The 23,085-nt window shown below is 44.8% G+C and overlaps 1 protein-coding gene and 1 long non-coding RNA gene across 3 annotated transcripts in view; one reads left to right on the top strand and one right to left on the bottom strand.

Moving 5' to 3' along the window:
• LOC137563715 (uncharacterized) overlaps positions 1 to 413 on the bottom strand; it is a 31,902-nt gene extending 31,489 nt beyond the window's left edge. The window contains exon 1 of the long non-coding RNA XR_011030415.1: positions 302 to 413. This is a non-coding gene — a long non-coding RNA (uncharacterized lncRNA). The remainder of the gene's footprint in view (positions 1 to 301) is intronic.
• An 8-nt stretch (positions 414 to 421) lies between these two features.
• ZCRB1 (zinc finger CCHC-type and RNA binding motif containing 1) lies at positions 422 to 21,647 on the top strand. 2 transcript variants are annotated; one of them, XM_068276558.1, is made up of 9 exons: positions 422 to 682; positions 917 to 1,100; positions 3,715 to 3,803; positions 4,134 to 4,162; positions 7,908 to 8,019; positions 8,111 to 8,218; positions 20,403 to 20,512; positions 20,590 to 20,668; positions 21,400 to 21,647. In XM_068276558.1, exons 2-9 carry the CDS (start codon positions 932 to 934, stop codon positions 21,526 to 21,528), a joined length of 825 nt encoding a protein of 274 aa, XP_068132659.1. In that variant the 5' UTR covers positions 422 to 682; positions 917 to 931; the 3' UTR covers positions 21,529 to 21,647. The 2 variants fall into 2 exon arrangements, with proteins under 2 accessions (XP_068132659.1, XP_068132658.1); XM_068276557.1 differs by having other exon boundaries at positions 422 to 1,100.
• Positions 21,648 to 23,085: the final 1,438 nt, after the last annotated feature.

Genomic DNA, 23,085 nt, shown 5'->3' with positions numbered 1-23,085 from the left:
CCATCAGCTCAGCCACTGTCTTCTCTTGGACCAGAAGTCAATAAATACATACAAACAACATGATGACTAAAAGCAATAGCATATCGGAGTAAAAGCTATAATAACCCGTTGGTGACAGCAGAGCAGCTTTGTTCTGTGATAAGCACCGCAGCAATGTTTGTCCTCCATTACCACACAAACGTCACCTGGGACCCTGTGATGCCATGATGTCACTGGCAGCCAGCGTCACCCCCTGCAGCCTATACGTACACCGCACCTATAGCCGTATATGGCACAGCACACATCGGGATGTGACACTCACCCTCCGCGCAGGTGCAGCCGCCTTCACTCTCCTCCTACCTACCCACCGTAGATGCCAGACACCACTTCCTGTACACCGCACTGTCAGGTGACCTTGTGACGCGGCAAACTACGAACAGCCTCCTGGGTCATTGTTAAAAATCGCGCATTATTCCATCCTGTCTCATTTGCAATTTGCATTTGTTTTGTATTCTAATAATATTGTGATGTAGTGTTGTTGTTACGGAGAAACATACAGAAGAGGAAGCAGGAAAGCTGATCGCAGCGAGGCAGAGGCTGTTGTGTTACTAATGAAGTGACAACATTTATGGCCTTTAAAGAGAAACTCTAATTAGTAACGCGATTTGGCAGGGGGTGGTGAGCACAGGTGTGCGCCTGGCAGGTAATACACTTGTCCACGCAAAAAGGCGTCAGTTTTATGCTATGTGATTCTCTGCGGGTTTTTCCTGGGTTTGCCGTTTTTCACATATGTAATGTTTTTTTTTCCCGCGATTCTGTTATGCATTTTTATAAATATTCATGTTGGCCAAATGGAAAAAAATCATTTTTGAATAAAGACGCAAAGTCTCCTCCTCTATGTGCAATTTTTAAAGCCGCCCATTTTTTCGGGGACTAGAATTAACTGTTATCTATGAAAGAAGCTTCGCTAACATGGCGGCGTGAGTGCAGACCTAAAGCGAGGGCTGAACGCTTGGAGTCTGGGAGAAGCAGGGAGGTTCCTAATGCAGGAAGAGAAAACATTCAAGCTAAGAAGGAGGAACATCTACACGTGAATTTGTTTGTTTATGAATTTACAGCTAGTAAGTGCTTCTCGATTTTAACATCCCTGTTCATTGATATCCTCCTGTTCATTATTTGCGATATCGGATAGGAAGCTGAAGCAAACCATAGCAGTAAGATGAGGTAAAAAAAAATTGAAGACGCACTATATATACAGGACGCTGAAGCAAACCATAGCAGTAAGATGAGGTAAAAAAAAATTGAAGACGCACTATATATACAGGACGCTGAAGCAAACCATAGCAGTAAGATGAGGTCAATAATATTGAAGATGCACTATATATATATATATATATATATATACAGGACGCTGAAGGAAAGCATAGCAGTAAGATGAGGTCAATAATATTGAAGATGCACTATATATATATATATATATATATATATATATATATATATATATATATATATATATATATATATAGGACGCTGAAGCAAATCATAGCAGTAAGATGAGGTCAGGTCAATAATATTCATGCGCGCACACAATTTCTGCAAGCTTTCGAAACATTAAGATTCTTCTTCAGGCATGGTTCAGAACCATACCACCGGGTGTGGTTCTGAAACATGCCTGGAGAAGAAACGTAATGCTTCAAAAGCTTGCAGAAAAATCTTGTTCAGTTAGTCATTGCCTAAACAACTTTCGTTGTTATATATATGGATTTTCTCCATGACTAAAACCGTACCACACGCAACTGGTTCTACTTAGGAAGTAAAACCTGGGCTGGTACACACTTTCAATTATTATGGGCCACAATCAATGACCAATTTTACCACCTCAATGTTGTATCGGGGTCAACAGATATTGAATACTATGAGTACATTGTATAGGTAAACCCTCATACTACGTGGAGGTGGTAAAATTGGTCAGTGATTGGCCAATCAAAATTGAAGGTGTTTATCAGACTTTAGATATAGGAATGCTGTGCAGGGTTTATGAACTGCATACATAGACGTGTATGAACCTGCAATTTCGATCTCCATATTCTTGAGGCTTAGTTCACAGTACTCAGTTGTGTTGCAGAATAATTTTGCATGGCAACTCACTGCCCATATCAGTGTTTAGTGACAGCGAGTAGAGGCTCTTCATGCCAGTTATCATGGAGGATGAATACATTCTTATTAGAGTTCTACTACTTCCACAGTGGTGCCTTGCATAGGACAATACAATTGCATTGCTAATACGATGCAATTTCTTGTAGTGGTTTGAACATTAGCAGTGTGGTGTGACGTATCTATTGCCATAACATAGTGCATTAAGGGCCGGTTTCCACTTACCTGACATGCGTCCTGTGATGCGAGCACACGTCTGCACGGCTGTAGGGATTCAGGCACATGCTGTAGAAAACTGCAGCATGCTGTCCAGAATCGAACTAAAGTGTGATTCTGACGGCAAAGCATTAGAGGGATAGGCAGTGTTTCCTGGTCTGAGTCACCTGCAAGGAAGCACTGCAGATTCAACCCTAACTGAAACAGGCCCTAAGGCATAACTTGTTTTAACTGTTGCAGTGACACATACTTTGTATAATGTGCAATGTGACTTTTCCCCTCCATTGCAATCCTGTTTTTCTAGGCAAGGAAAAAAAACAACTCCCCAGTGTGAAAGTAGCCTTCAACAGGGGTATGTGATTATTTTTACATTAAAAGGTACCTAAAGTGAAATAAATCTGGTCTGTTTAACTTTACTTGTGGCTTCTTCCAGCCCCCTGAAGTCCTCCTGGTCCCTCGCCATCAATCACATGGCTCCGTTCAGTCGCTGTCCTGCTCAGAAAGCTGTCCAACTCAGCCAGGTGCAGGCCAGGACGCATGCCTTGCAATGCGCATCCTCGATTGAGCTCCCAATGCCAGGAGCATTTTAGGCCATGCATGAAGCCTTCAGATTTTTTACATCTGTAGGGATAGGTGTACAGCTGCAGGCAAACACAGCCTCCACTGACCCAGCCTGACCTTTAGAAACCTCTAATGCATAGAGTCAGTCAGATGCCACCATATTTTCTGCCCCATGCAAATGATGACATCATCCATGCACTGAGCTTCTAGCTAGTTTTACATATTATTTCTTGGACTTTTAGGAATGCTGTGTTGACAGTTTCACGCGTCTTTGCAAGGCTATATAGCTGTGGAGGTGACACTGTTATTTTCACCTGATCAGCTAATTTCACCCATTGTTTGGGTGCTGCCATAGTCCGTAGCGCTCATCGATTCATTTGTGTGTTGGCGATTGGCAGAACTCGGATTACAAAAAAACTAGGTAATTTGGCACCAGCACAAATTACATGTCCTCCCTGTCATTACCCCACCGAGCTGCGACAACTCGGTGGGATAATATTATTTAACATGGCCCCGAGTTTCAGCGGGAGCAGGGTGAGTCATCTTTCGGCTTTACCCTGCACCCAAATTTTCCCGCGACCAATGTACTCTGTTTTTCATTGGCCAGTGGCCGAGCAAATGACACAGGAAACTTGACTAGCTAGTGGGACAAGTTTCCTGATGATGAAGTCTATGCAATGTGAATCACAAGACTGGTTGGCATGTTACTTTCTTGACCTTAGGTGACTACAATAAAGATATAACCTTGTAGGTTGTGTATCACTTCAAAAGGTATTTATAATGGATAAATCTTGATTTCCCTAGGCACAATGAGTGGTGGTCTTGCCCCAAGTAAGAGTACCGTGTATGTTTCCAATCTGCCATTCTCACTCACAAACAATGATCTGCATAGGGTAAGTTAACAGCCCTTGGGCTTGATTCACAAAGCCGTGCTAAGTGTTTAGCACGAGTGTGCTAAACAGTTAGCACGTAAAGTGGCGTTCGTGGACTTTTGCGCACGCAAATTGCTGTGATTTGCGCAATTTGCGTACGCAAAAGTCAGCGATCGTGCGAATCGCGGCACTTTGCGTGCACAAAAGTCCACGAATGCCACTTCATGTGCTAATTGTTTAGCACACCCGTGCTAAACACTTAGCACGGCTTTGTGAATCAAGCCCCTTGTCTTCTAATATGGCATTCTGTGAATAAAAGCAAATACTTCACATTATTCATTTTTTCCCCAGATATTTTCAAAATATGGAAACGTTGTAAAGTAAGTACGGTATATTTTAATTTACTTGTAATGTTATTCTAAAATTGTACACTGAGGATATAATGCATACATTCTTGTATGTCCTCTGTGTACAATGGTATTCTCATGCAAAAACACTGCCAAGCTTCATTATAGCATAAAAACCAATCAATCACCATAAGAAAAGCTTAGAACTGACCAAACTGTCAGGGAAATCTACACAAGATTTGGAGCAATGGGTGCAATGGAAGCCCTGATATTATTCTAATGCAGGGGTCAGGAACCTTTTTGGCTGAGAGAGCCATAAACACTACATATTTTAAAATTACTTTTCCTAAGAGCCATACAATATGTTTCGAACTGGGACAGTGCGCATGCGCAGCAGAGGGTTCACGTTACTGTTACCATGGTAATGATTATACAGTTAATCCCTTTGGGCAGCGGAAGTGTCAGATAAGTCTTAAGCTTCTCTTGGGTTTCAGCAACTGCATGCGGTTATTTAAGCACAAGTATTTATATCATCAAAGACAATGTGTACAACCTAGGCAAAAAAAAACCTTTCTCCCTCTCCTCCCAACTCGGACACGAGTATGTTCCTTTCCGTTTCACTGAGCACTTTGTTCTTTGCACCAGCTATATTTCATAGACCAATCCTTGCATCATCCAGTGCACTAGTTCACTTTATTTCAGATTGTCACAAGCATCTTCATAACTATAGCTCTGGTTTCAGCAACATCAGCAATTCCCCAAAAGCCAGACAGGAGAAATACCGACAAAAGCCCCATCTACACCATTAGAGATTGCAGCGATCCGGCGGCTCGATTAGCCGCCGGATCGCCTCTTCCGCGTGCCCGCCGCGTCCCCGCTCGCCGCGCGTGCGCCGCATTCGATTCCCCGCTCGTGCCCGCTCGTCCCCGCCGGCGCCGCTTATCTTCTGCTCGATTCCCTGCCATTGTCCCCTAGCGGGGAGCGAGCAGGGAATCGGCGGAAGCAAGATCCGTTCTGTCGGATCTTATCAATCGAGCCGCATCAGCGGCTCGATTGATAAGGATCATCGGAGCCTCATCTACCCGTGTAGATGAGGCTTAACAGCTTGTACAATTAGCTAGCTGACTTAGGGGTTGATTCACTTTTTAGGACGGGATCTCGTCCTACAAAGTCACTGGACCTGACAGGGTCCAGAGTGGGACAGTTGGAGCAGCTGCTAGCTTTGAGGGGAGTGTGAGTAAGTTAGCAGTGCATGCTACAGCAGAAACGTTCCTACTTTGTAAATTGTACTTGCACTGCCACACTAAGCTGTGCTGCTTGAGCAGTGTAGCTTAGTGTATCAACCTCTACTGATTTGTCTGTGAGCCAGATCTGGCTCCCAAGCCATAGATTCCCTACCTCTGTTCTAATGCATAACCGCCATCTACACTGCATGCACAGCATGGGGATAGGGCTATATCAAACAGGAAATATGTAGCAGTTATACAATTTTACACCTCGTACACATGTATAAGGATCAGGACTCTAATCCTCGGGTAGTTTTTCAGGGCCGAGTGATGTACAGATGTGTTGCCAGGGAGAGGAAAGGAGGGATGATGCGTGGCACATGACAGACTGGCTTGTGGCGGGTTGGTTAAGGAGCAGAACAATGTGCGTAGAGATTGGTCGAGTGTCAGATGTCATGATGTCAGGGGTGGCTCCTGTACACACACTGTATTTTCCCCCAAGCAATCCTAAACGGCCACCTTGGCCAAATTGAATCCAGCATGTGCACATAGCTTTAGTTGCTAATGATATCCAGTGCAGCTGCTAATTATCATGCCATATCAACTCATTCCAGCTTCATAGATACGTGTTGTAGCTGGGACAAGTGCGCTGGGTGGACAAGGCTCCTAGTGATAAGCTATATATAAACACTAGATATTTGTTGACCAGAATGATCTTTTTTGGAATGATTGTTTGTAAATCTAGTGTCTAGGTGTCCCTTGCCTCATTGACCTCTTCATTAGTGATTTGTCAAGTTAGATTACTAATGACTGACCTCTCGTTCTTCTGTTGTAGTTTCCGCAATGAGGCATCTCTCGCTTGTCCCCTCTCTCCATTGAGCAGAACGGCGATTTACACTTGCATTGGAGGTGTGTGCTGCATTACCCTGTTTTACTGCAGGGTAATGCAACTCTAATGCAAGGCTATGGGGCCTAGCACACTTACCGCACCCTGCCGCGCCAGAAGTTTCCATGGCGGCGGAAGTATTTTAAGTAAATGTGTGATGCATACCTTTTAAAAAGGTTGGCGGCGGCATTGGGGCTTGCATGCTCGTAACAGGAATACGGGAATCCCAGTGACATACTTCCTGTCCAGCAGGGAGTACGTCACTGAGTAAGGGGGGCAGCAGCACTATACATATCACCCTATCAGCGTACTTTGCCACAGGGTCATATGTTTGTAGTTTTGTGTGTTGCGATGGGGCGGAGCATCGCACTGCAAATAGACAGCTCAAGTGTAAAACTGGCCTAAAAGTGATTGCATACCTTTATTCACGTTTACAGAATTTAAACCTTGGAATGGCATTGGCTCTAAAGTGAATCTGTAGTCTAAATAAAAAGAAGAAACAGATACTCACCTAAGTAGAGTGAAGGCTCTGGGTCCTACAGAGCCTTCCCTTTCTCCTGCCAGTCTCCTCGTTCCCCCGCAGGCAGTTCCATTTGAATCTTCGGCTGTCTTTGGAAGCACTCGGGCTTCCAAAGCACGTCGTCTCCGTACACGCGCAAGTGTGCGCAGTATGGAGTGACCCGTCTTTGGAAGCCCAAGTGCTTCCGAAGACTGCCGAAGTCTCTCCAACCCGGAAGAGAGCTGTCCACGACCAATTGGTTGTGGACTGCTAACGGGAGAGCCTGCGGGGGAACGCGGACACCGTGAGGAGAACAGGAAGACTCTATAGGACGCAGAGCCTTCCTTCTCCTTAGGTGAGTATCTGTTTTTTTATTTTTATTTACGCTTTAGACTCCTTTAAAGATGTTTACTGGCTGTCACTTATTTTAAAGGGAAGGTCCAAGCAAAATAAAAAAATGAGTTTCACTTACCTGGGGCTTCTACCAGCCCCATGCAGCCATCCTGTGCCCTCGTAGTCACTCACTGCTGCTCCAGTCCCCCGCTGGCAGCTTTCCGACCTCGGAGGTCGGCGGGCCGCATTGCGTACGTTTTTACGCATTGCCGCTAGTGCAAGAACATTTACACATACATTTTTACGCGTTACTGGTTCTATGCGTAAATTTTTACGCATTGAACCAGTAATGCGTAAAAATGTATGTGTTAATGTTCCTGCACTAGTGGGAATGCGTAAAAACGTACGCAATGCGGCCTGCCGACCTCCGAGGTCAGAAAGCTGCCAGCGGGGGACTGGAGCAGCAGTGAGTGACTACGAAGGCACAGGATGGCTGCATGGGGCTGGTAGAAGCCCCAGATAAGTGAAACTCATTTTTTTTATTTTGCTTGGACCTTCCCTTTAAGCATGAATGAATGCATCACATTATGACAGTTATATAAAAGATCTGGGTTTCTAGGGCAATGCAGTAGCTCAGACAACCTACAGACTCAAATATGACAAAAAATTAACAGCAGAGCTTATGCTAACTACTTCATCAGTAGCCTGCAGTACTCACAGCTTGCTACAATAGACTGGTTTATTATAAACGGTGATTCATTGCAGTTTGTAGTATTGTACTTCTAGTTTGTAAAAAAAATAATTCTGGTCTCTTCTCCCCCACCCCTTTTCTAGAGTCACAATTGTAAAGGATAAAGAAACACGAAGAAGTAAAGGAGTTGCTTTCGTCTTGTTCCTAGATAAGGATGGTGCACAAAACTGTACCAGAGCATTAAATAATAAACAGGTATTTTTGCTATGCAGTTTTTCAATAGGTTTCAAATGTTTTCCTAATCTGTAAAACTACATTATAGATACGGTATGTGCTTGTCACGCAGCTCTTTGGCAGAATGCTGAAAGCAAGCATTGCTATAGACAATGGCAGAGCAGCTGAGTTTATCCGGAGGCGAAATTACACCGACAAATCCAGATGTTATGAATGTGGGGTGAGTAATACACATTCTTGGCAACTGAAAAAAATAAAACATTTCTGTAATTAATAAAAGCCCAAGTCCAGGCAAAAATCAAAATTTAAAAGGTAACATTTATGTTTGTTTTTGGCTTATTAGATTAAGTTTGAATTATCCCAGCCCCCTTTAAAATGTTGGTACACTACGTATTTGTATCAATAGATTAGATTTTAGATTTCTTGTAAGCATTCAATCTAATGAAACGCTACTCAATGGCATTTTCCATTGATATAAAGATTTAAATCTTATGTAAGTTGGAAATGCTGCTTTATTACCAGATTGATCCTGGCAGAGGGGCAGAAGCAGGACAATTGAGGCACTGTATCATATTGCAGAACTGCATGGTGCAGTGTGTGTAAGTGTATGGGCTGCAAGGCTGAACAATGCCAGCTAAGCAGGCATGGGCTTAAATTCGGGTGATCCGGATAGTTACTATCCGGATTTCACCCAGTAATGCTGTGCGGGCTGGGCAGGGGGGTCAAGCTTACCTATCTGACGTCTTCTTCGCTCGTCCCTCGGCGCCTCCCACGATGCGTTCCAATCCGCCGTCACGTGACTACAAACACTTCCTCCTTCCGGGTTGAAGGAGGAAGTGTTTATAATCACGTGATGGTGCATTGGAACGCATAGTGGGAGGCGCCGAGGAACCCGCGAAGAAGACGTCAGATAAGTAAGCTTGACCCCCGCACAGCGTTACTGGGTGAAATCTGGGTAGTAACTATCCGGATCACCCGAATCCGAATTTAAGCCCATGCCTGCAGCTGAGTACGCACTTGAGATAAAAGTATTTAGAAAATCCTAGACCAATTTTACTACCTTCCATGTATGAGAGCATACCTACACAGTCTATTCTATTAAGCTGAGTACCCCATCAGATAAAAATGTTTGCAAGATGCTGTACACGTGCAAAAGATCAGTTCCTGCAAAATGCATTCATAGTCTCTGATATCTGCAGCCCTCCAGGAAAATCCCGTTCTTTGAACGGGATTTCCTGATTGCAGATTGCCGCTGCACAGTGGCTATCACTCGCTACCCTGCTGCGCTGCCCCCTGTCAGTTTTTTCTTTCAAATAGTTTTATTGAGGTTTTCAAAAAACAGCTTATGACAATACAATGAAAGGAAAGGGAGTAACATATCCCAATTAGCAGCGCATAGTGATTCTTATACAACAATATTTTATGCACATGGCACACTCAGCACAGATCACTGGAATCAAAATAGGCTGCCTGCTGAAAAAGACTGGGAAGAGATCAGTCTCCTATTGCTACCAGCTGGACTCGCCAGCCCAGAGTGGCTGGCGTGCCCTCTACGGGGACAGTGATCCCTGCCTTCTATAAATCTAACCTCGTTTCCTCTTAAGGAGGACCAAAACGCAGTTAGGACAAACATAAAGAGAAAGAAAAGAAGATATAGAGGAAGAGACAGAAAGGGCTAGTAGGAGGGAAGGAAAAGGGGGGGGGGGATAGCCCGCCACAGTACCGCAGACAATTGCCTTATTATAATGGATTATCTGTGAAGAGGTTAGCTATGACCTGTGATAGTAAGGTAAGTTTTCCAAGGGTCCCAAATTTTGTCAACCTTGTCTCTTCTGTCAAGGAGGATTCCTGCTAGCTGTTCTTGGATCATAAAGTTAGAGACGCTGGTTTTCACCTCCTCAAAAGGGACAAGTTGTTTCTTCCATGCCCTAGCAATGGTTTGTTTAGCTGCTACAAATATAAAAAGGGCTAGTGTCCCTTGAGATTTTGTGAGAAGGTCAATGGGAAAATGAAGTAATGCTGACCACGGGTCCCTATGGATTTGCTTATGGAAGACCGCTTGAAGCAGCCTATATACTTTGGACCAGAAACGGGAGAGCATGGAACATGACCAAAAGGTGTGTGTATAAAATCTCCTAAAGATTGACAGCCTCTAAAACATAAATTGTTACCTCCCCAGATGAGCCAGTCTTGAAGGGACCCAGTACCACCTCATCATAACTTTCAGGGAGGACTCAACTAGGCCCAGGTTAATCGAGATGTGGAACGTGTTCCTCCAAGCCTTGGCCCATTCCTCGTTAGGTCTCGTCCCCCGCAGGTCCGATTCCCATTTCGTAATGTAAGAATGTTTGAAGGATGAGCCAGGGTCCATGAGGAAAAGGTATAATCTGCTGATCAGACCTCTACCCCCTGGGTTGCGCAGGCAAGCTGACTCAACTACTGAGAGTGGAAGGTCTGCATCTGGAGTATTCGCAAGTAGTGACTGAACCCAATGCCTCAATTGGAGGTATCTGAAATATTCTGACCTGGGGATTTGGTATTTTTCCTGTAGATAGTTCCAACTAACAACTTTTGCATCTTTAATTAAATGATGAACCAAAAGAAGTTAAATCGATACCCACCACTTGAAAGAGACTGGGCTTTCCAACGCTGGGGGAAATAGAGGATTGTCGATAATGGGAAGTAAAGGAAGGGTAGGGGATAAAAGTTTCCTGGAGTACTTAAGTGTCCCACACGCGGAGACAATGTTTGAGGACTTTGCTCATAAGAGGCGGTCTCATCTTAGGAGGTAGCCAGATAGGGCATTGGACAGATTGTGGAGCTACTGCCACTATATCAAAAAGGGACCATTGAGGCATTTCAGGACCTCTATACAAGCCCACCAGAGGGGCTATTTGTGCCGCCTGGTAGTAGGCTCGCAAGTCGGGGAACCCCAATCCTCCAGAGTGCTTGGGGACGTATAAAGTGACTCTTGGTACCCTCGGCCTGGATGTCCCCCATATAAATTTGTTAATCCTGGATTGTAAAAGTCTCAGGAAGTGGGGTGGTGTCCAAACCGGGAGCAACCTAAATAAATACAGTATTTTGGGTAGTAAAGTCATTTTTACAGAGTTGACACGGCCGAGCCACGATATTTGCATAGAGGACCATTGAGTGATATATTGTGAAACCTGTCTGGCCAGAGTGTAGTAGTTAGCTTGAAACAACGAATTGTAATTTGGAGTTAAGATTATCCCCAGATATGGTAACCTACTAGTAGATAGCTGAAATGGTACTTCTTTACCCAGCAAATCCCACTCCCCCGATTCCATGGTGATTTTCATTAAAAGGGATTTATGTGGGTTGATGGTCAAGCCCGATACCTGTGCAAATTCATCCATGATAGCCAGTAAGGCGAGAATAGAAGTCCTGGGACTGGGAGAGAAAAAGCAAAAGGTCGTCAGCAAAAAGATTTAGTTTGTGCTGAGAGCCTGCTAGCTCAAAACCCTGTACCTCCTCTGAACTGCGTATAATCTGTGCCAGGGGCTCCATGGCCAAAATAAATAATATGGGTGAGAGGGGGCACCCCTGGCGAGTTCCCCTATTTATTGTGAAGCTAGGTGAAGAGAACCCCGCATAATATACCTGAGCTGTGGGATTTGAATATAAGGCCTGAAGCCAGGACTGAAAGGGGTACCGAAGCCCCAGCGTTGGAGCAAGAAGTACAGGTAATCCCAGGAGATGGTGTCAAAGGCTATATATATATATATATATATATATTATACTTAAACAGACACCAGGGATTTTTCTGTCTCTCAAGCTTTCAAACACCTGGATTGCTCGATACACCGCATCAGACGCCTGACGACCGGGCACAAAAACAACCTGATCCTTGTATATTATTTGGGGAAGGAAGCAATTCATACGGGCAGCCAAAATCTTACTCAGAAGCTTAATGTCCACGTTAAGTAGCGAGATAGGGCGGAAATCCTTAATCTCAATGGGTTCAGACTCGGTTTTAGGGAGCATAGCTATATTGGCTTGAAGGGAGCTGACCCCTGGAATGTTACCTCTTTTGTATTCAAACATTCTAGTCAGTAGGGGGGCTAGTAGTGGAGCACATTTTTTATAAAATAGAGGGGAATACCCATCGGGGCCCGGTGATTTAGCACTTTTAAGAGTTTTTATAGCCTCCAGGACTTCTTCTGAGGAGATATCTGCGTTAAGGTTTTCAATGGCAGCGATAGGAGGTTTAGGGAGATGGGACTGAGGAGAAAAAGGACTTGAGCCGGGTACTATCTATCTTGCCTGCCGATTTTAAAAAAGGTTTTGAAGGAAATTCTGGAATAGATCAACTATTTTACAGGGGTTGACCGTAGAGGGATCATTGGGGCCTTTAACCCGTCAAGTAAGGGGCTTATATCTGCGCTTTTTTAATTTGTTGGCTAATCGAGTATGGGGTTTATTAGACCATCTATAATATATGTTCTTTTGCCACCTAAGTTGTTTCTTGACCTCTTCGCTTAGTAAAGATTCTAATTTCAGTCTCAGCCCATCTCTAACTATCTTATGATTGGGGGAGTAGTTATCCTTCCAATCTTTTTCTGCCGCCTCTAACTTGTTAGTTAAGTCTAAAATATCTTGTGATATACGTTTTTTAAGATAAGTGGCTAAACTGATATTTCCCCTGACCGAGACCTTCAAAGCTTCCCAAAGTGTTATTGCGGAATCGACTGAGTCCGTGTTAAGGTCTAAATAATCAGTAAGGAAGGAATGTATTTTCAAGGAGGTGCCAGGGTTGGATAGGAGAGAGTCGTTCAGCTTCCATCTATAATCCCTACCCCTAGGCACCATGGAAGAGAGCTGTATTTGCACAGGATCGTGGTCCGACCATGTAACCGACTTTATTTTAGCAGAGGCAACATTTGAAAGATATGAGGCATGAATGAAAAAATGGTCGATTCTACAGAAGCTCCCATTAGGATTTGAATAAAAGGTGTAATCTAGCGTGACCGGGTTTAATTCCCGCCAGACATCTAACAGATGTCTGTCTGCAAAAAGGCGATCAACAGTGTTAGACTGGGAGGACGAGATTGGGAGGGGAGCTGCTGTAGAGCCAGAGCTATATGCCTTACCCATTTTCACATCCAATACCGTATTTGTATCACCACATAATGAGCAAACCCTCGCTATGCTTTTCCACAACCTGTAAAAGGTGAGACAAAAACCGCTCTTGAAATCTGTTTGGAGCGTAATAGGAGACAATAGTCAACTTATTATCAAATGGCATACCCTTCAAGAGCAAATACCTCCCGGTAGGATCCGCAAGGGTGTACTCGCACTTAAAGGGAAGGCCACGTCTGAATGCGATAGTGACACCACGAACCTTCTCTGCAGCGCAAGCATGATAAGACAATGGAAAGTGGCGAATCATGTAGCAGGGGCAACATGTTCTAGAGAATCTAGTTTCTTGGAGGCATGCTATATCAGCATGGGAAGATTTGTAATGGAAAGCTTTACCCCGTTTTTGGGGAGAATTGAACCCTTGTACATTATGCGAAATTATTTTTAAGGTTGGAGCTGTCATGACTGCGCTGGGGAGGAAGGCGAATGAGGTAATACAATAACTGGGCTATTGCGGGTTAGGGGAAGGGGGCAGGGGAGAGACAGAGGGGAAGGAAGAAAGGTAGGAAAAGGGGGTAAGAAAAGAGCTAACATGAAAAAGAGGAACAAACAAACCGGCCAACTCCACCTCGGGATGTCAGAGGGGGAGGAGGCCAAAAATTTTGACGTGTATCGGTCTCGGTGTGTGAGCGCCGGGACCTGAGTCACGTTGCAAGCAAAGAACATTAATCGCCTGCTAGGAGGGAACCCACCCCGACTGCATGGAGTGACTTTTAACAAGAAATATAGCTGAAATAGTAAAAATAACGACACCTATGACTGGCAAACAGCCACGGTCAGTAGCTAACACTAGAACATATAAAGCAGATGGTCTATATAGCCCAGGCCTGATAATACTGTTAAACCTGATTGATCATACACACAAATGCGCATGTATCTGAGAGTCCGGCTTATGAAATAGTCCAACCTAGGAGGAGGAAGCACATGCGAAATGACCTGTACAAAATAAGGCCCCATGAAACGAGGCCATATCAGACATATATAAAGATGAACTCGAACAGTAACTGTAACACAATGGCACTTTAGAATAACTGCGTCATCTCAAAACCTGAATGGCTCGTTGAGCCCAAAATAGTGGAAAGCAGGTGTTTATGTGACAGGCCTTCAGCCTTGGTCAGAGGATGTAGCCGGCGGGGGCCTATCTTTGTTGCGGAGCCTAGACTGGTGTTGCGTTTGGCCTTTTCCCACAGAGGTGGTGAGCTAGAAGGCCCCGGGCTATGAGAAGGTGAGAGAGCAGGCAAAGACAACTTTAGGCGTTCCAGCTTTCTCTGTGCATCTTCAGGATTGGTAACAGCATAGTCCCGATTGTTAGAAGAGTAACTTAAAGGGGAAACCCCATTGGTATTTAATGCTGTGGGCCTGGAGAACCTTGACATAAGGCTTCATATCACGGCGTCTTTGGATGGTAGTTGGTGCAATGTCAGCAAAAATCTGATAAGGATGGCCTTGGAATACCAGATCTGCTTTATCCCTGGCAGCTCGTAATATGGTCTCTTTGGTCTTGTACAAGGTACATTTCATGATTATATCCCTAGGAGGGCCTTTTGGTTTGATGGGGCCCAAGGATCTGTGAATTCTATCGAATTCGAATCGCTCTACCATACGGAGCTGGACTGTCTCTAAATCTTTCTCATGGTCATCTAGGACAATGTCAGCATTATCCATCCGCCGCTCGAGTTCATTGGTCCTAGCCCCCAGGTCTTTAATTTCTTTAGAGAGGCGAGCAGCCAGCTTACCAGTGGCCTCCTCTAGCGCTCTCTCTGCAGGATTACCTTAAAGCTGTCCAGGAGCGCTTGGTCTCGGGCTGAGAGACCTGCTGGGGTTTTGCACGCAGGGTCTCCCTTCTGCTTCCGAGCTTGTGGGGCGCTGTGGATGGTGGACCGGCTTTCGCCATCTGAGTCACTGTCCGGGCAGTCTGATTCTCCCCTCTGAATCCCGCCCGGCGCCATCTTGGAACGGCGCATGTGGGATTGCTGAGAGGAGGTAGTGCTGGATTCCTCCGTCTGGCTGCCTTTCCTGCCACCCATCGGTCTCCAGATGGCTGTTGACCGGGAGTCGCCTTAGTAAAAGAGTATGCAATGGCTTAGGTGTCGCTAGAAATGCTCCGATGCAGTCAGGGTGTGCGGAGCTCAGTTAGGACGCGTCCATCTTGAACGGCCGCTAGCCACGCCCCCCTGCCCCCTGTCGTTTTTTAATAGACCGCCAGGAGGGTTAAACAAGGTGTGTATGAGATCTGCTGATAAATACTATGAATGCATTTTGCAGGAACTGATCTTTTGCACTTGTACAGCATCTTGCAAAGATTTTTATCTGATGGGGTACTTAGCTTAATAGAATAGACTGTGTAGGTAGGCTCTCATACTACATGGAAGGGGGTAAAATTGGTTTGTGATCTTTCATTTTCCAAACACTGTTATCTCAAGTGTGTACTTAGTGAGCTGTTCTGGCTGCTTCACCTCACCTGTTGCTGCTTCTGATCCCGCCGTCCTGGTCGAGCAACTGTGTCCAGGCTGTGCATGCATGTAATGACACTGTGTGTAGCATAAGAGGATGGCATGCCACGCTGTTCCAGCACCTCTGCTCTAACCCAAGCGCTGGGGAGGGATTTAATCACAGAGAGATTAGAGTTACAGCCACCTCCATTGCCCTGAGTGGTCATAGAAAAGGGCTGAGCCTAGAAGAAAACCTTTTCAGATTGAAGTATGGACACACATTTCAGTCCCCCTTTAAAGGGAACCTAAACTGAGAAGGATCTGGATTTTTCATTTTAAAATAATACTAGTTGTTTGACTCTCCTGCTGATCCTCTACCTCTAATACTTTTAGCCACAGCCCCTCAACAAGTATGCAGATCAGGTGCTCTGACTGAAGTCAGACTGGATTAACTGCATGCTTGTTTCAGGTGTGTGATTCAAACACTGCTACAGCCAAAGAGATCAGCAGGACTGCCAAGCAAATGGTATTGCACAGAAGGAAACTTCAATATCCCTCTCTGTTTTGGATCCCTTTAAGTTCTGTATGATTTACTTTAAAGATCCAGCATTGTTTGAAGCTAGAAACACAGGCAGAAATGCTAGCATTGCAGAATTTGCTGATAATAAAAGTATATGGGTAGCTTGTAAATATTTATCTTTTTGATTATACACAATTGGCTGCATAATTTTCAAAACCGCATGTAAAATGCACATCGTATGTCTCAATGGAGATACACAGGAATGCATTTTTATGAAAAATATTGATAGAATATATATCCTATCTATCTATCTATTGGAAAGTATAAGATACTTAAGGAAATTTTCCTTTCCTGGTGCAATTCCATGGCAGCATACTATGGGTTATAGCCCCGCCCCTTAACCCCATTGGACATAACTATAAGATGTTTGAGCAAGCATAGACCGCTATTCTTGTAACTATCGTCCTCCCAACTGGGTGGGTTCGTATGCTGCCATGGAATTGCACCAGGAAAGGAAAATTTCCTTAGGTAAGTATCTTAAATTTTCCAAATTCCCTGGTGCTTCCATGGCAGCATACTATGGGATTTAACTATCCACAAATCTCAGAGGGAGGGTAAACCTACCATTTATCAAACAGTAGTAGCAGTAGTAATAATAGAATGACCAACAGCAACTGTAGACAGTACAGACGGGTCAATTCTATAATGGTCTATAAAGGTATTGCTAGACTTCCAGCCTGCAGCCTTACAGATGGAGACTAAAGACACTCCTGCCAATGAAGCCCAGGAAGATGCTATCCCCCTGGTTGAGTGGGCCGCAGCATGGTGAGGAGGAGCTAGTCCCTTGGAATTATAGGCATTACATATAGTTATTTGAATCCATGTGGCAATAGTTCTCGTAGCAGCCTCTCTCCCTCTCCTGTAACCAACTGGAACAAGTAAAAGACGTTGAGAAAGCCTAAACGGTTGAGACAATTTCAAGTATTGCTTCAATAACGAGACTATGTCCAGAGAATGAGGTGTAGAAGGATCTTTTTCATTAAAGAAAGCTGGAAGAGTCCATTATCTAGGTGGAAAACTGTGACCACTTTGGGTAGGAACTCTAGGACTGGCCTTAAATCTACCCTATCATGATAGAACACAATGTTCGGGTCAGAAGCTCCCAAGGCATTAATCTCCGATGCCCTTCTTGCAAACGTGATTGCTAGAAGAAAAGCTAATTTATGTTAAATTAGTGAAGGAGCAGTTTTCCAGCGGAAAAAAGGGGGCAGAGCTTAGATAGTCCAATACAATCGGCAAATCCCACTTCGGGTAAAAGTTTCTTCTAAGTGGTTTTAACTTTAAAGTAGCCTTCAGAAACTGTTTAACCACTGGATTCAATGCCCACCTTTGTCCTGAGAGAGCTGTTACTTGTACTTTCAAGGTATTGTAACTTAACCCCATTTCCAGACCAGCCTGGAGAAAGTCCAATACATTAGACACTAAAGCTGACAATGGATCAAAGTTAGATCTTGAAGCGTAATCCACAAATTTCTCCCAAACTTTTTTATACACCATATTTGTAGATGGTTTCCTTGCTTTTAATAAAGTGTCCACCACTGCTTGTGAACAGCCTAGGTTTGCAAACCTCTGCCCTTAAGCATCCATGCTGCTAGATTAAGCTTGTCTGGATTCGGATGAAGGAATTGCCCCTGCCTCAGCAAGGTGGGAGAGTTCTTGAGAAACAGTGGTTGAGACTGGGCCAACTGTAATAGAAGAGGAAACCAAAGTCTGTTCGGCCAGTAGGGTAAAACTGCCAGAACTGTTGCTTTCTCCAACATTGTCTTGCGCAGGAAGCAAAATATTAGGGGAACTGGAGGAAATTCATATACCAGAACCTGTGGCCAAGGTTGGGACAATGCATCCAATGCGAAGGCCTTTGGAGAGGGAAAACGGGAGAAAAACTGAGGAACTTTTCTGTTGTATGTCGAGGCGAAAAGGTCTATTTGTGGCATTCCAAAAGTTTGACATATTAGATGAAAGGATTCCTGTTTGAGTGACCACTCGTCTAAAGAGTTCCTTGACAGGAAATCCGCCCTGGTATTCAGATGCCCAGGAATGTGAATCGCCTAGCAACCTGACAGGAGCTTCAGAAAAAAGCACCTGTCAGGCTCAGTGCGGCTGTTTAAATAGATCTGGAGCGCCCGAGCATGCTCAGACGCTCCCTGCCCTGAAGCAAAATCGCTGCCTCCACCAGAGAGCAGGGCGGAAGGGGAGGAACAGAGGGGGAGAGATGAAATCTCTCTAAAGCTCGCGCGTGAGAAGACACCAGAGCGGTCTGTCCAGCACCAGCAACACCGCTCTCTCCCCCTCCAGCTTCCCCGCCAGAAGAAAGCAAATAGTCTGCCGCCCGCAGACCGACCGGATGGACCGGACAACGCCGACCCACCTCCGCAGCAACTACAGCTGCTGGTAAGGCAATTTGAAAGAGATAACAAAATAAAAGGATTTTTATGCGCAGCATGGCACCAATGGTCTGTTTTTAACAGACACAAACTTCCAGGATCAGTACTGGCCCTCACTGAAGTGCATTTAGCACTTACTGGAGTTCTCCACAGGGAAAGGGATACACCCTGTGGGATAGCTAAAATAGAAAAAGTACACATAAATGTCCAAAGGGAAGGGAGGAGAAACAAAAAAGAATGGTGGTCTATGCTTGCTCAAACATCTTATAGTTATTATGTCCAATGGGGTTAAGGGGCGGGGCTATAACCCATAGCATGCTGCCATGGAAGCACCAGGGAAATATCTATATCTATAGCTTTTGCTTTATTACTACTTTGCACACTCTTGATGAGCTTCAAGAGGTAGTCACCTGAAATGGTCTTCCAACAGTCTTGAAGGAGTTCCCAGAGATGCTTAGCACTTGTTGGCCCTTTTGCCTTCACTCTGCGGTCCAACTCACCCCAAACCAACTCGATTGGGTTAAAGTCTGATGACTTTGGAGGCCAGGTCATCTGACGCAGCACCCCCATCACTTTCCTTCCTGGTCAAATAGCCCTAAAGCCCCGTCTACACGGAGCGCTGTGACATATCAATCGAGCCGCTGATGCAGCTTGATTGATAAGATCCGACAGGTCGGATCTTGCCACCGTCGATTCCCTGCTCGTTCCCCACAAGGGGACAATGGCAGGGAATCGATTGGAAGATAAGCGGTGCCGCGCGGGGATCGAATACGACGCACGTGTGGGGGCGAGGATGCGGCGGGTACGTGCAGGGACATGGCATAGGCGATCCGGCGGCTAATCGAGCCGCCGGATCGCTTCGTGTAGACGGGGCTTTACACAGCCTGGAGGTGTGTTTGGGGTTATTGTCCTGTTGAAAAATAAATGATGGGCCAACTTAAAACGCAAACCGGATGGAATAGCATGCCATTGCAAGATGCTGTGGTAGCCATGCTGGTTCAGTATGCCTTCAATTTTTAATCCCCAACAGTGTCAAATTTGGACTCATCAGACCAAAGCACAGATTTCCACTGGTGTAATGTCCATTCCTTGTGTTCTTTAGCCCAAACAAGTCTCTTCTGCTTGTTGCCTGTCCTTCGCAGTGGTTTCCTAGCAGATATTCTACCAATGACCCCAAACACACCTAGAATATGACATTTTCAGTTGTTTCACACTTTTTGGTTATGTACTATACTTCCACGTGTTAATTCATAGTTTGGATGCCTTCAGTGTGAATCTACAATGTTCATAGTCATGAAAATAAATAAAACTCTTTGAATGAGGTTTGTCCAAACTTTTGGTCTGTACTGTATATTGTATTTTACTCCATTGATTAAATAATAAAATATGCATGAAAAATGCCAAATGCATACAAAACCGCACTAAAACCAGCAAACAATTAAAAACCAATGTTTTCTGCACTGGCTAGTGTGCTCCCAGCCGGAGCTGTCACCTGGCCCAAAACCAGTACATAATGGCCATGGAATTCCCTACAGTGGTGTTAGGATTACTGTTACATCCCAAAGCATGATGGCAGCTGGGTATTCAAGCAAAGGATTTTCCCTCAGGAGCACCACCAAGACAGGTGTTGTGACTGACGATACACAGTGGCCCGATTAACCCACCCAAATTCCTTGAAGTGGATGCAGGGGTTGCCTGTTTCCTGTGGTTGCTTTATTACAACTGAAACGTTGTATCAGCTATATGTAAACCGGTTTTCTTTTTTGCCAGGACTTAGGCTATACAATGTTTATTTGACTGAGCGACATTAAAATCATGGTTTAAGAATGACATTTTGTATTGAAGGATACAGGTCATTTGAGTTATGCATGCCCGAAAAATATGCTTGGTGATCGTGAGCCTCCACAAAAGAAAGAAAAGAAGAAAAGGAAGAAAATGGTTGAATCTGAAGCACCGTAAGCGTTGCCAAGTTGTCATAAATATTCTTAGTCCAACTTTGTAATGTTTACTCACAAAAGGTGTTATGTTTCAGTCCTGAAGAGGAGGAGCAGAGTGAAGATGAGGGTGAAGATCCTGCTCTTGACAGTCTCAGTCAAGCCATAGCTTTCCAGGTGCGTGTGTTATTATAATATGATTATATTGATCATAAGGAAATAAATATGGCAGCCTCCATACACCGCTGATTCAGTTGTCCTTTAACTCTAAACCCAGCCTGAAGTGACATGAGTAGATGCATTACAGGGGCTCCACTGGATGCTGGACATTGCTTAGTGTGTAGGAAGATGTGGCTTCAATAGAGAGGGTAGTTGTATCATGCAACTTGCATAAAATTAGAAAATGGATTGTTGATAAATACACTTACAAAAAGGTCCTTGCACTGAGGCTTTAAAGCAAACCTGTGGGAATTGCTGCAGCCTGTTTTGGATACTTACCTCAGGAGGAGAAAGCCTCTGGACCCTGTTCTCCTCAGACAGGCTGATCCAGTAATGAGACTCCCAAAGTAAGGCCACACTGAGCCTGCACAGTAGCATACATTCACTTGGAAGCCCAATCGGGTCCATGCTACTGCGTAGGTGCAAACGGCTTGCGCATGCACCATAGCACAGACCAGATTGGGCTCAGTTTTTAAGTGCACAAGTTGCCTACAATCGGCTTATCAGGATGTCTCAGCCGTGGAAAAGTCTGGTGGAGGATGGGAAAGCTTCCACCCTCTGAGGCGAGTACTCTGTAGGAGCACTTTTATTCCCTACAGGTACACTGCAAGCAGTGCTGTTGTAGCAGTGAACTCAATACAAATATTTTGCAATAAATACATACATAGAAAAACATCTCCTTTTTGCAGCAAGCAAGAATTGAAGAAGAAAGAAAATCTAGACTGGCAGCAAGCGAAGCCTCAACATCTGATGACTCCAGAAGACCAAGGATAAAAAAGAGTGCTTATTTCAGCGATGAAGAGGAACTCAGTGACTGAACAGATCTGTGTGTTTGTGTAGTGTAAATTATTTTTCTATCTAAAAAGGATGTTTTTAAGGTAGCCAAATTTGTATTTTTGTTTTGTATACTGTATAGCGAAGAAAAGGTTACAAACTGTGTCAGACTATTATTACCTGGCGTCCCATCATGGAGATTTTATGTGCATTCTTTTCTCAATAATAGGAGGCACTACCGTATATCAGAGTTTACTATAATGAGTCTACTGTAGCAGTCATTGGAACAGGCTGTGAGGAACTCTCCTTAAAGAGACACTGAAGTCTTGTAAAAATCATGTTTTTATTTAAAGGGAACCAGAGAGGATGAAGAAAAGCTTTTATACATACCTGGGGCTTCCTCTAGCCCCATACGCCTGGATCGCTCCCACGCCGCCGTTCTCCGCTGCCTGGATCCGCCGATACCGGGTCCCGTCATTGCCGCGAGTCGGCCGGCGGACGCGGCCAATTCTCCGCATCACAGGGGGCTCCCTCCATACAGGTACGCGTGTGGTTGCTTACTGCGCAGCCGCATGCGTACGGGTATGGAGTGGAGCCCCTGTGATGCGGACAATTGGCCGCGTCCGCCGGAAGTGACGGGCCCGGTACTGGCGGATCCAGGAAGCGGAGGATGGCGGCGTGGGAGTGATCCAGGCTTATGGGGCTGGAAGAAGCCCCAGGTATGTATAAAATCTTTTTTCTATTTTACCAAACCATTCCTCTGGTTCCCTTTAAAAAATGTGTTTAACATGTCTGCCCTACGTAAACCGCCGCATCCCCGCCGCTGAAATCTAACTAAAGCCCCCCCTAACTCCCCCGCAAAATCCACGACTTTATTTGTCGTGGATTTTCCTGCTGTTGGAGGCAGAGCTTTCAGCCGCAGCTCTGCCTCCATTTGCGTCTATCAGCGGCGGATTTCCACCTCTCCCCCTCCCCTCTCATTGAAGGAAGACTGAGAGGGGTGGGGGAGAGGCGGCGATCCGGGCTGATAGACTTGCTGAGAGGCAGAGCTGCGGCTCACAGCTCTGCCACTCACAGAAGAGCTGCCCGGATTGTCCCCCGGGAAGTTAGGGGGGATTTAGTTAGATTACAGCGGTGGGGATGCGGCGGTTTAGGTAGGGCAGTAATGGTAAACACATTTTTTAAATAAAAACAGAATGTTTACAAGACTTTAGAGTCTCTTTAATGTGGATCCAGGAAGAAAGGGAAAAAATTATATAAAAGTTTTCACTACTGTATTTACTGTTCTTACCTCTGGTGTCCCCATTGAAGATGTTTCTTTCTATCCTATTGGGGACAATAGTAAGAAAGCAAGGGCGGCGGGAAATTTGGGCGATGCCATAGGTGCTCATTGAAATACCGGGGAAATTTTGGAGTCAGATTTCCTTTCAATTCAAGGTTCAGCATCAGTAGTGGGAGGATTTAGTGTGAGAATAGGGTTATGTTCATCTATAGTAAGATGTCGGTATGTATCAACGGTATTTTACTGTCGTTGTCACTGTAGTAGTAGAATATTTGTATATTTACCAATATTCTACTATTGAGTTTTCTGGGTGCCCAAA

Source organism: Hyperolius riggenbachi, chromosome 3 (genome assembly GCF_040937935.1).
Source record: "Hyperolius riggenbachi isolate aHypRig1 chromosome 3, aHypRig1.pri, whole genome shotgun sequence".
NCBI classification, from domain to species: domain Eukaryota; kingdom Metazoa; phylum Chordata; class Amphibia; order Anura; family Hyperoliidae; genus Hyperolius; species Hyperolius riggenbachi.
This window is presented reverse-complemented; position numbering and strand designations above follow the sequence as displayed.